The following is an 11,365-nucleotide window of genomic DNA, read 5'->3' on the forward strand; positions in this document are numbered from 1 at the left end:
TTCACACACACATATATATATATATATATATATATATATATATATATATATATATATATATATATTTATGTATGTATAACTATTATATTTTTTATCGATTAATTAAATTTCATTTAGAATATAGCGAAGAAAAATATGTAGATGGTATGTATTAGTAACTTTGAAAACCGCTGAGTAAGAACCAAATATGAAAAAGAACCCGCTGAGTCAACTCAACAGCTGTGTAGCGTGCCCAACTCGTTACACTCTCGTACACGATAATAACAAAAACCAAAATAGTAATTAATGAATACAATTTATTTATTTTTTATATATAATTTATTCATATTTTACTATAACGTAATAATCATGTGAATCTATAATCTGAAGACAAAAATAAAAAATCGGTATAACGCGGCCGGGTCGAGTTGAGAGTCTATTCACTCGCGACTCGCGATTCCGAAGCGATTTCCTATAGCCTCCTAAGGCCGAACGATTCCGCCGCCGGCAAGTCCTTTCGCCGCCGGTGGTTCAACTCCGATTTAGATCGTCTACCTTTCATTGAGGTTTTTTCTTTTTTTATCTTCTTTATGCTATTCGTTTATGTATTGCACATTCGTTTTCACTTAGGGTTTGTGGTATAGGCGATTGTTGTGATATCCATACGCGAGTCCACAAAAAAAAAAACAAATAAAAGGACATTGTGATTTTGAGGTTTATGCAAGCCCTATGTGTTCAAGTGGATTGAGTTTTCTTCGAAGTTATGTGAATTCTTTCAATTTAGCTTCGAGATTGAGTTATGGTTAGATTGTGAAGAATGAGAATGTATAGCATGGGGAACATATTGTGTCCTCTTTGGCCAGTGGTGAGTGAGTAGTTTGTGAATGGACAAAAGAGAGTGGACGTTGCAGTGTAGTGTGTATTATAAATGGGGATATATATGGAGGAACTTGTATCTTTGAGTGTGGTAAACACTGATAAATAAACTGATAAATTCGCATGAGTTTTGACTGCAATTGTTCATGCCAAGCTGAAAACTTTCACATACCTAGTTTTTGCTTGTTAAAATAGTTTAAAGAATTGACAACAGCTTTTAGGGAACAGGAACTAGGAACTAAATCAGATGCTATGTTAGATGCAATCACGGTTGGCTCTTTGATTTATCTAATCCACGTAAGTTCCAAATGCATCTCGTCTTGTTCTCTCATTGGGTAGTAAAATTAGAGGCAGAAAAGGCAGGTAGACTGAAGAATTTCTTCGAGCTGGAATGGCCTTTTTATTGGGTGTGTTATGGAGCTAGTAGATGTGAGGATTGAACGTTGAATCTACGTGCTGGTCAGCCCAAATGGACGCTTTTGGATTGTACATATAATGTGGCAGCAGTGAATTATCCCTCAGTGCTATCCCATCCCTGCATCAACAGAACATTTCAATCCGGCACTCTTTAAAAGATTATTGTGTAATTGTATAATTGTTTCTAATTCTTACTATTCTATTCAATGCTGTACACTGTACATTTGTTTGTTCTACGATGCATTTTATGATCGTGTAGGGTGTGTTGTAACTAATGGAATTAATGGTCTCATGGTGATGTGGACCGCTAATTAGGATTACCTTGTGTCTTTATTTTTTCCTATTTTAATAAGATCTAGATTTCGATCCTTATTTTATTAATTAGGACAACTTTTAGATATGAATCTATGATCCTATTAAGTAGGGATCTCTTTATTTTATCAATCAGGAAGTTGTTAGTCATGGTCCTATCCATTATCCTTTATTTGTATTTTATCAGTTGGGATACTAGTTAGGGATATCTTTGGACCTTTTTAAAAGGCAGTCTTGATTGAAATTTTATGAATGAGAAATGATTTAAAAAAAATAAAATCTATTGCTAGTTTAGTAGGAGCTGTCAATGATGAAGCTGCTTCTAACTTCACTAAAACTTTTGCTAGTTTATGGAGAACTTTGTCAAGGACGAGTCTGCTTCTCGCTTCCACTATAGGTTGAAAGTAGTCTTTTGTGTCTAGGCTTGATCCTACACAAAGTTGCATAACACTGGTATCCAATATTTGCCCCTTTCTGGTTTTCATGAAAAGGCTGCCTCCGTACTTACTGAAAAGTATAACTCATTGTTGACTCTATTCAATGCAGGAAAATGTATCAATGTTTCTTTCAAAAATGCTGTCTCACATTGGCTTTATTGGCTTTTCTCTCCTAGCTTCTATAGGTGCATGTATGTCAGAATGCTGTCTTTGCTCTGATCTTCAAGCATCCTCTGTTTCGTGACCCTCTGGATAAATTTTTTTGATCAGGATGTATTAAATAATGAAGCACCGATAATTTAAATTGGTTGATGTATATGATACGTAAATATAAGTAAGAAAAAAATGCTGGTTAATTAGCAATTGTTTGATAAGATTTGATGGCATTAATGCTAAAATTGTCTCATAATTGCACCAGATATATTTAGTTCTAGTCATTAAGACTTGACAAGTGTCTCATGGTTCACTCTTCTCAATTCATACCTTCAACATTTTATCTCAGAAGTTCTTTATGAGAAGCTAGTTAGCATGTAGCAGAGTTCTTCTAACATGAAGTGTAGACAGTTCCAAATCTTCTTAGTATGAGAGGCATGGACATTATTCTGTATGCCAGTCTTATTTCTTAGTGTAATTTTCTCACCATTCAACATTTACTCACATAGATTTGAATAAATTTAATCTTATCGTTTATCCAAATAACTTAGCATGTCTGACAAATACTAATGTTGGAGAAATAAATACTTTTTTTCTTTCGAAAGCTCTCAACAATCTACCAATAAAAGTTATTTCCCCGAAATAAGCTAATCCAATATATACTAAGGTTAGTTCAAGGGGTTTGGTTAATCCATAAAACTGTAAGGATATAAGCTATCTTGAGGTGGTGGACTAAGTCATTAAGATTATTTTATGTAAATTTTCCCTTTCTATTGTTTGATGGTATGTTCTGACTCAATTTCTTTCATATATCATCTAAAAATCTTGAGTTATATTATTTAAGTGATTTAGGCCCTGCATTTCTTCCACCTATTCCTTCCTTTTATTTATATCTGATTTCTTATCCTTCTTGTATATATCATATATATTCTTCTCTTATTTTATTTCTTTTATTTTCGTACAGCATTGCATTGAGGTCAGGGCACACTGTTACATCATTGTTGCTGCGACAGAGAAGGCTCTCAGATTGCTTGACTTGTAATTTGAAAGTTTTAATTGCCTTGTATTCAGCACCAATGCAAATGTGAGTAGCATTATAATTGCTCTGTTTTGGACATAATGGCTCCAATACGTTCCACTGGATTTGTTGATCCTGGTTGGGATCATGGCATAGCCCAGGACGAGCGGAAAAAGAAGGTTAGATGCAACTACTGTGGCAAAATTGTTAGTGGTGGGATATACAGATTAAAGCAGCATTTAGCTCGAGTTTCTGGGGAAGTAACATACTGTGAAAAGGCTCCTGATGAAGTCTACCTAAAAATGAAGGAAAATCTTGAAGGCTGTCGTTCCCATAAAAAACAAAAGCAAGTTGATGCACAAGCATACATGAATTTTCACTCAAATGATGATGAAGATGAGGAAGAGCAAGTTGGGAGTAGAAGCAAAGGTAAGCAATTGATGGATGATCGAAATGTATCTGTAAATTTGACTCCTCTTCGCTCCTTAGGATATGTTGACCCAGGGTGGGAGCATGGTGTTGCTCAAGACGATAGAAAGAAGAAAGTTAAATGCAATTACTGTGAGAAAATTGTTAGTGGTGGTATAAATCGGTTTAAACAACATTTGGCTAGAATTCCTGGAGAGGTAGCACCTTGTAAAAATGCTCCAGAAGAAGTTTATCAGAAAATAAAAGAGAATATGAAATGGCATCGTACTGGGAGGAGACTTAGGCGACCTGAGGCTAAGGAACTGATGCCTTTCTATGCAAAATCCGACAATGATGATGATGAGTTTGAACAAGTAGAAGATGCTTTGCATCATATGAACAAAGAAACTTTGATGGATGTTGATAAGAGATTCTCTAAAGATGTAATGAAGACCTTCAAGGGAATGCCACCCAGTACTTGTCCTGAACCTTTATTGAGAAGATCAAGATTGGATAATGTTTATCTGAAATTGCCCAAGAATCAGACTCCTCAAACTTACAAACAAATAAAAGTTAAGACAGGGCCCACTAAGAAATTACGAAAGGAAGTTATTTCTTCAATTTGCAAATTTTTTTACCATGCAGGGATTCCTGTACAGGCTGCAGACTCTCTATATTTTCATAAAATGCTGGAAATGGTTGGTCAATATGGACCAGGACTGATATGCCAACCTAGCCAACTAATGTCTGGCCGCTTTTTGCAGGAGGAAATCAATTCTATTAAAAGTTACCTTCTTGAATACAAGGCTTCCTGGGCAGTTACTGGTTGCTCTATAATGGCAGATAGTTGGATAGATACACAGGGTAGGACAATCGTTAACTTTCTGGTTTCTTGTCCTCATGGTGTATACTTTGTTTCTTCAGTTGATGCCACTAATGTAATAGAAGATGCACCAAATTTATTTAAGCTTCTGGACAAAGTAGTGGAAGAAGTAGGTGAGGAAAATGTAGTGCAGGTAAAATGTTGTTTATAATATTGTCGCATCTTCATTCATTATAATTTCGCCTTGAAGCTGTTATTAATCATTGTTTCTCCTATACTTTTGATGTAGGTAATAACTGAAAATACTCCTAACTATAAAGCTGCTGGAAAAATGCTCGAAGAGAAGAGAAGGAATTTGTTCTGGACCCCTTGTGCCACTTATTGTATTAATCGAATGCTTGAAGATTTTTTGAAAATAAGATGCGTGGAAGAGTGCATGGAAAAGGGTCAAAAAATTACAAAATTAATTTACAATCAAATATGGTTGTTAAATCTAATGAAAAGTGAGTTCACCGAGGGGCAGGAGCTTCTAAAACCAGCTACCACCCGGTTTGCCTCTAGCTTTGCTACACTACAGAGCTTGTTAGATCATAGAGTTGGTCTCAGAAGAATGTTTCTTTCCAATAAATGGATTTTGTCCAGATTCTCCAGCTCAAACGAGGGGAAAGAGGTGGAAAAAATTGTTTTGAATGTCACATTTTGGAAGAAAATGCAGTATGTTAGGAAGTCAATAGATCCGATAATGCAAGTACTAAAAAAACTTTATAGTGGTGAGAGCTTGTCAATGCCATATATATATAACGACATGTACAGGGCAAAACTTGCAATCAAATCTGTTCATGGTGATGATGCACGTAAATATGAACCCTTCTGGAAGGTGATAGATAGTCATTGGAACTCTCTGTTCTGTCACCCTCTTTACTTGGCTGCATACTTCTTAAACCCCTCATACAGATATCGTCAGGATTTTGTGCCGGTATGTAAGAATATTGAGTATTTCCCAGTGATTGCTTATTTTCAAATTTTATTTAAGTTTTCTCCTGAAGTGACTGTTTGATATGACTATAGCATTCTGAGGTAGTACGAGGGCTCAATGAATGCATTGTTCGGCTGGAGTCAGATAATATGAGACGGATATCTGCATCAATGCAGGTAATGTGTTCTTAACGAATGCTAATATCTATTTGGTACCAAATTGTTAGATATATGTTCTATGTGCTTCAAAGTGATGTCATTTCCAGATAGCTCATTATAATTCTGCACAAGATGACTTTGGAACTGAATTGGCAATTAGCACAAGAACTGGTCTAGAACCAGGTAACTGCTATGTTGCTGTAAAATCATTCATATAATAATTAACTTTTTTGGAGGTGCATTGCTGCTTCAGTTTGAATTGATTAATTTCGTTTCCTTTCTTAACCTCACTAGCTGCTTGGTGGCAACAACATGGAATAAGTTGCTTAGAGTTGCACAGAATAGCTGTACGGATATTAAGTCAGACATGCTCGTCCTTTGCTTGTGAGCATGATTGGAGTATATATGACCAGATACATTGCAAAAGACAAAATCGTCTATCTCAGAAAAAAATGAATGACGTTATATATGTTCACTACAATTTGCGACTTAGAGAAAGCCAACTAAGAAAAAGGTCCAGGGACTCAAAGTTGTCCTCTGTTGACAGTGTTCTGCAAGCTCATTTACTTGATGATTGGATAATAGATGATAATGTACAAAGCTCTGATGTTGATAAGGTAATCTTTGATTTCTGTGTTTTTGAACTTGTGATATATGCTCTTTAGCACTGAAGCAGATAGGATGTTGCTATACTGATGGAATATTTGTTTTTCTTGTTTTGTAGAATATTCTTTTTGGAGTTGAACTAGATGATGAATATGAAAATGATTCAATTGATTACGATGATGGAAGTGCTAGGTCTCTAAAGGGATCCCTTGAGCTGGTGACTATGGCTGACTTAGCTGTAGGGTCACCAGATGTAGATCATGCTAACATGGATGCTGCAACTGATGATGAGTCTGATATGAATTATTTTGATGATGATTTGAGCGAGTAATTAAGTTACATGGTTCTCATTTCGGAAGAATAATTATCTGGTCACCTAGTTGCGAATCGTGAACCCGTGCTTATTATTTTGGAGTGAAAAATCAAGATGATCATATCGGTGCGTAAAGTCATATTTATTTTATATTTTGGAGCGCAATCATTTTGGATCGTTCTAATAATAGTCATATATACTCATCAATGTTATTGTAAGATAAAATCTGGCACTGTACAACGTAAGAAATATAAAGCAAATGCTAGGATCTCGAATGAATATTCAATGTTATTAATTTTTCATCTAGTGCCATATAAATACAAGTGTCATTTCAACTTCTAGTCTATGGATTGATTCTATGCAAAAACGAACTCCTATTTTTTTACCTACTTAATAACGGGTTTTCTAAAAGTCTTAACTCCCGAAGTTTTTGTCAAGGGTCACAATCCGGTTCACCATGGATTTGAATCGAGCTGAGTTTGAAAAAAGTATATAATTTTTTATGTGAGTCAGATTTCAACTCGGTTCATTTAAATCTGTCTCATACGGATTGAACCTGTGGTGAGCCGGGTTGACCCACCAACCCACATACCTAATTTTATTTTATTAAAATTTAATTTCAATTTTATAAAAAAATATTTATTATTTTGTTTTTGTTTGAAAAAATTATTTAAGTTTCTTATTTTCAAAATTAATTAAACATCCATTAGAAGTGAAATTTGGGAGTGAAATTTGTTTAGATTTGAATTATAGAAAGTTTGTAATTTTTTTTATTTTAGAAAAATTGTAATTAAGTGAGCCAGTGAGCCAACCCGTTTACCCACCAACCCGTGGTGGGTTGGGTCGGATTCAAATTTTTCTGGCTCGCTAATAAATTAGCTTATTTGGGTTGGCTTATTAAGTGACCAACCTGTGGTGGGCCGGGACGGGTCGAGCCGGGTGGCCTATTTTGACAGCTCTAGTTTTACATAGACTGGATTAGGGTAGAGTTAGGGTGTTGCTCCTTCCACCACCACCGTATACTTCCTCCACCTCCCCACATTATTTTAAATACAATTATATCCTTAAGTTAAAAAGATTTTTACTTTTACCCTATTTTAAATAATTTGAAACCCTAATTTTACCTCTCTTCCCTTTTCCTCATTTCCGTTTCACCTCCCCACCTCCCGCGCTTCCATTCCTTTTTCTTCAGTTTTACAAAATCATTACGTTTAAAAACTAATTATATATCACATCCAAAATTATAATTTAAATATAAAATAATATAAATATACATTATTAAAATACATTAAAAATATATTCAAAAATAATAAATCAAACATTTAAATTAAATTATTAAAATATCTGATAAATTAATAAAACAAACCCTAAAAAAAACGAAACCTTTAAATGGAGGTGACATCCTTCAACAGATGTCACCTTCGTTTAAAGGTTTCGTTTTTTATTTTAGGGTTTTATGTCATGGTTTATTCGAGTACGCACCTGGAGGAAGCACCACACACGTACTGCACCACTCCATGCACTGCACTACGAGAGCGACACTACACCACCACGAGAGGGAGACTGCTTGATAATTCTTTCCACCACCATCAAGCTTTGCAACTTGTAGTATCTCATAGCAGACCAAAGAAAGAGAGGAACAAGTATAATATTAAAATGAAAGAAAAATATTTTATTTATACACGATACTACAATACGTTATTAGTGAAATAGGTTATGAAGGGGTAAAATTAAAAAATAATAACCCTAAAAATAAAATTTTACTAAGGGACAAAATAGTAAAGGGGAGGTGGATGGAGCAACACCCGTAGAGTTAAGGTGGAACTGGTCTTCCAAAACTTAATTAGTTTAATTTTAACATGATATTATTTTTTTTCTTTAAATATAAATATATAAATATTAGTTTTATAAAAAGGTATTCAAAATAATTTTTTAATTGTAATTATATTTTAAATATATAATTTTATTATTTTGAAAAATTAAAAATATAATATATGTTGAATTTAAGCTTAAAAATAAAGTAATTTTGAAAGAAAAAATTGTTATAAACAAGTCGTTTTTTATAAGTTTAGAAATTAATTATATTTTGATACAATGGTAAAAATACGCTTTCTTCTTTAGTTTTTTTTGAAAGTTTTTATGAATTTATTTTGATAAATCATTTTAAAAAGATTATATATAAATAAATTTTTAACTTATTATATTTTAGAAGATTTTGACATCTAAAATATAATAAACGCGTTTCAGAAATAGTTTTTTCTTAAAAGAATCATCCATAAAAATTAAATAAATAATTGTTTTTATAGAATTATGCTAATATAACATAAACATTTTCATATATTAAAATTGAATAAAAATACACACAATTTTATAAAATTAAAAAAATAAGAAACTAGATATTAATACAAATGTATAATTTGATTTGCATGACTAATGGATATAATTAAATTACAACATTGATTAGATTAATGTTAACTTAATCATTTTTTTTAATATCATTATGAATGAAATAGTAAGCATGTTAAAAGAAGATCCATGAGTTAGTCCTAGCCCATGGAATTTTAGAAGTATTTGATTCTATAAATTTTTTAATAAATGATTTTTTGGTTTTGTGGAATTTTTTTAGTCTTCAACCCAGGTAGAGTATGACCAAGTCTTACGAGATAGGCTAATTTGACAAACATACATATTAATAGTTGACTATTAATTTAGTTGAGCCTAAGATACAAATTTATTGATGAAAGAAAGGTCTTAGAGTTATTTGCATTTGCTGCACTAATCAGATAGTTCTAGGATTACTATGTTAACTAAGTTTTGAGAGATCAAATTTTTTGCGTAATAGGTAATTTATGCATAACATCCAATCAGGCTGTATATCTCACGCAAATTGCACCATTTAACACCTGTCCAAGTTAAGATAATGCATCCACGCAAATATCACACTTATTTGCATCTTAGACTTAGTTTGTCATGCATTGTTTTTATTGGTGGCAATTTTTATTTTCATCATTGATTTTTATAATTCTTGCCAATCTTGAATCATGCCTTGCTTTATTGCCCCCTCCCCCAATTACCCAAGCAAATCATTCACTTGATTGCTTTGTTTTATGTGGAGTGTATATACAGCTCCCACAGTGCTACTCCTAGTACTAATTCATTCATTACAAAGCAAGGCAAAAACATATGGATAGAAAGCAAACAAAAAGACCTTGTATTTTAATTTTAATTTAAAATTTTATAATAATTGCTAATAATCATGAAGCATATATAGGTATACTCCAACAGGTCGATCACCCCAATTCAACTCTCCCAACATCAAAACCATACTCTTGTGACACGTTCATAAACAGTAACAACATACAAATCTAAAATAATGCTTATAAGAGTATGTATGTGCCTAACATATCGTCCTAAAATCAGTTTTCACATGTTTATGTATAAAAGTTCTCGTAAACTTGTACAAATTCCAAAATGAAAAGAAAAAATCAATAAGAAACTTTGAGAGCTACAACAACAAAATTTTTTTGTCTCACACACAAGCCTTTCTTCAACATAGTTTTGAAGATCACTTGCATTTAGCCTGCATTCAGATGAAGATACTAGATTCAAGCGCAAACATTCAACTAAAGGAGACATTTTATTGACTCATTAAATACCCAATATTGTCTTGATAGCAAAAGCTTTTATCCACCACATAACATTTGTTCACACGCACTACGGGAGACATTGTACAATACTAAAATTATATCATTTGTTCAGATGACCATAACAATTGTTCATACAACCATTAGAAAAATATTAATAAAAAATATCATCGGGTAGGTTGGTGTGCTTCCTCTAAGTGTACCATTTTCTTGAAATTCATCCCTTGCTATGGTTGACCTTTAGATAATGGGATAAGTTGTTGTCCTTCCTTTGACTACACAACATGTTCTTTGTTCATTTGGGACAACGTGTTCTATTGTGACCCACTTTTCTACACATCCTAAATCTTTTTCGTAAGCCACCTTTTGTCATTCTTGTTTTATCATTTCTCATCTCCCACTACTCTAACGTTATTTTATTCTTAGGTTTACCTAGAAAGTTCCTTTTTAATGGAGGCAACACATGAGGATATTGGGTAATGTCCCACATGTTGTTGCCATTGATACGATAGATAATGGATGAGTAAATTTCCTCATATTTTCGAAAGCAAGAAGGTATGAAGTCTTCTCCATTTATGTTGAGAAACTTCAATGCTGCTAATGAATGAAAATCATCGTCTAATAAACACTTTTTTTAATACTCATTGTTGTCTTCTTCATCATCTTGCTATACCTCTGAAAAGACTAGTAAGATAAAATATTTTAAATACTTGAGTCATAATCACATTATTTTCATTTGTCCATTTGAAAAGACTATGATGATACAAGAGAATTGTTGTGTATTTTAGCCATTAACAATGATGACACAAGTGATACTTCTTCTAGTAAGAGTGAGTGTGAACCATATGCATGCTTGAAAATATTTAAAAATATTTTTAATAGACTCAAGAAAAAATAATTTTCATTATAATGGATTAAACATGTTCATTCATTATTGATAAAGGAAGTTGTGTAATCATAAGTAGAAAGAAAAGCTCAATCTACATATCATTGCTCACGTAATACCTTAAACACTTTAATGATCAAGTAAAGAAAGTTAGTTTTTTGTGAATAAGTAAGTGATGGTATTTATTTTTTTCATCAACAAAATAGTGTGATACAATTTTATGTGATGCATCCATAAAAAGCTAGTAAATTTGCTTTTTAGAAAGATCATGACTAGGGATTGTAAAAACTCCTACACTTGCAAATATCTTCAGGTAAAATTCATTGCGGATACTTATTGCTTGCATGTAGTTTAGTACT

At 32.9% G+C, this 11,365-nt stretch overlaps 1 protein-coding gene across 2 annotated transcripts; it reads left to right on the forward strand.

Annotated features, from left to right (window-relative positions):
* The first annotated feature begins 360 nt into the window (after positions 1–360).
* On the forward strand, positions 361–6,817 carry LOC124824456 (hAT dimerization domain-containing protein). 2 transcript variants are annotated; one of them, XM_088105925.1, is made up of 9 exons: positions 361–545; positions 1,932–2,037; positions 2,131–2,212; positions 3,139–4,616; positions 4,713–5,399; positions 5,492–5,575; positions 5,665–5,740; positions 5,852–6,174; positions 6,282–6,817. In XM_088105925.1, exons 4-9 carry the CDS (start codon positions 3,294–3,296, stop codon positions 6,492–6,494), a joined length of 2,706 nt encoding a protein of 901 aa, XP_087962051.1. In that variant the 5' UTR covers positions 361–545; positions 1,932–2,037; positions 2,131–2,212; positions 3,139–3,293; the 3' UTR covers positions 6,495–6,817. The 2 variants fall into 2 exon arrangements, with proteins under 2 accessions (XP_087962051.1, XP_047152848.2); XM_047296892.2 differs by lacking the exons at positions 1,932–2,037; positions 2,131–2,212.
* The last annotated feature ends 4,548 nt before the right edge of the window (positions 6,818–11,365 follow it).

This window comes from Vigna umbellata, chromosome 2, assembly GCF_029865625.1.
Source record: "Vigna umbellata cultivar VRB3 chromosome 2, Vumbellata_1.0, whole genome shotgun sequence".
In the NCBI taxonomy this organism is placed as follows: Eukaryota; Viridiplantae; Streptophyta; class Magnoliopsida; order Fabales; family Fabaceae; genus Vigna; species Vigna umbellata.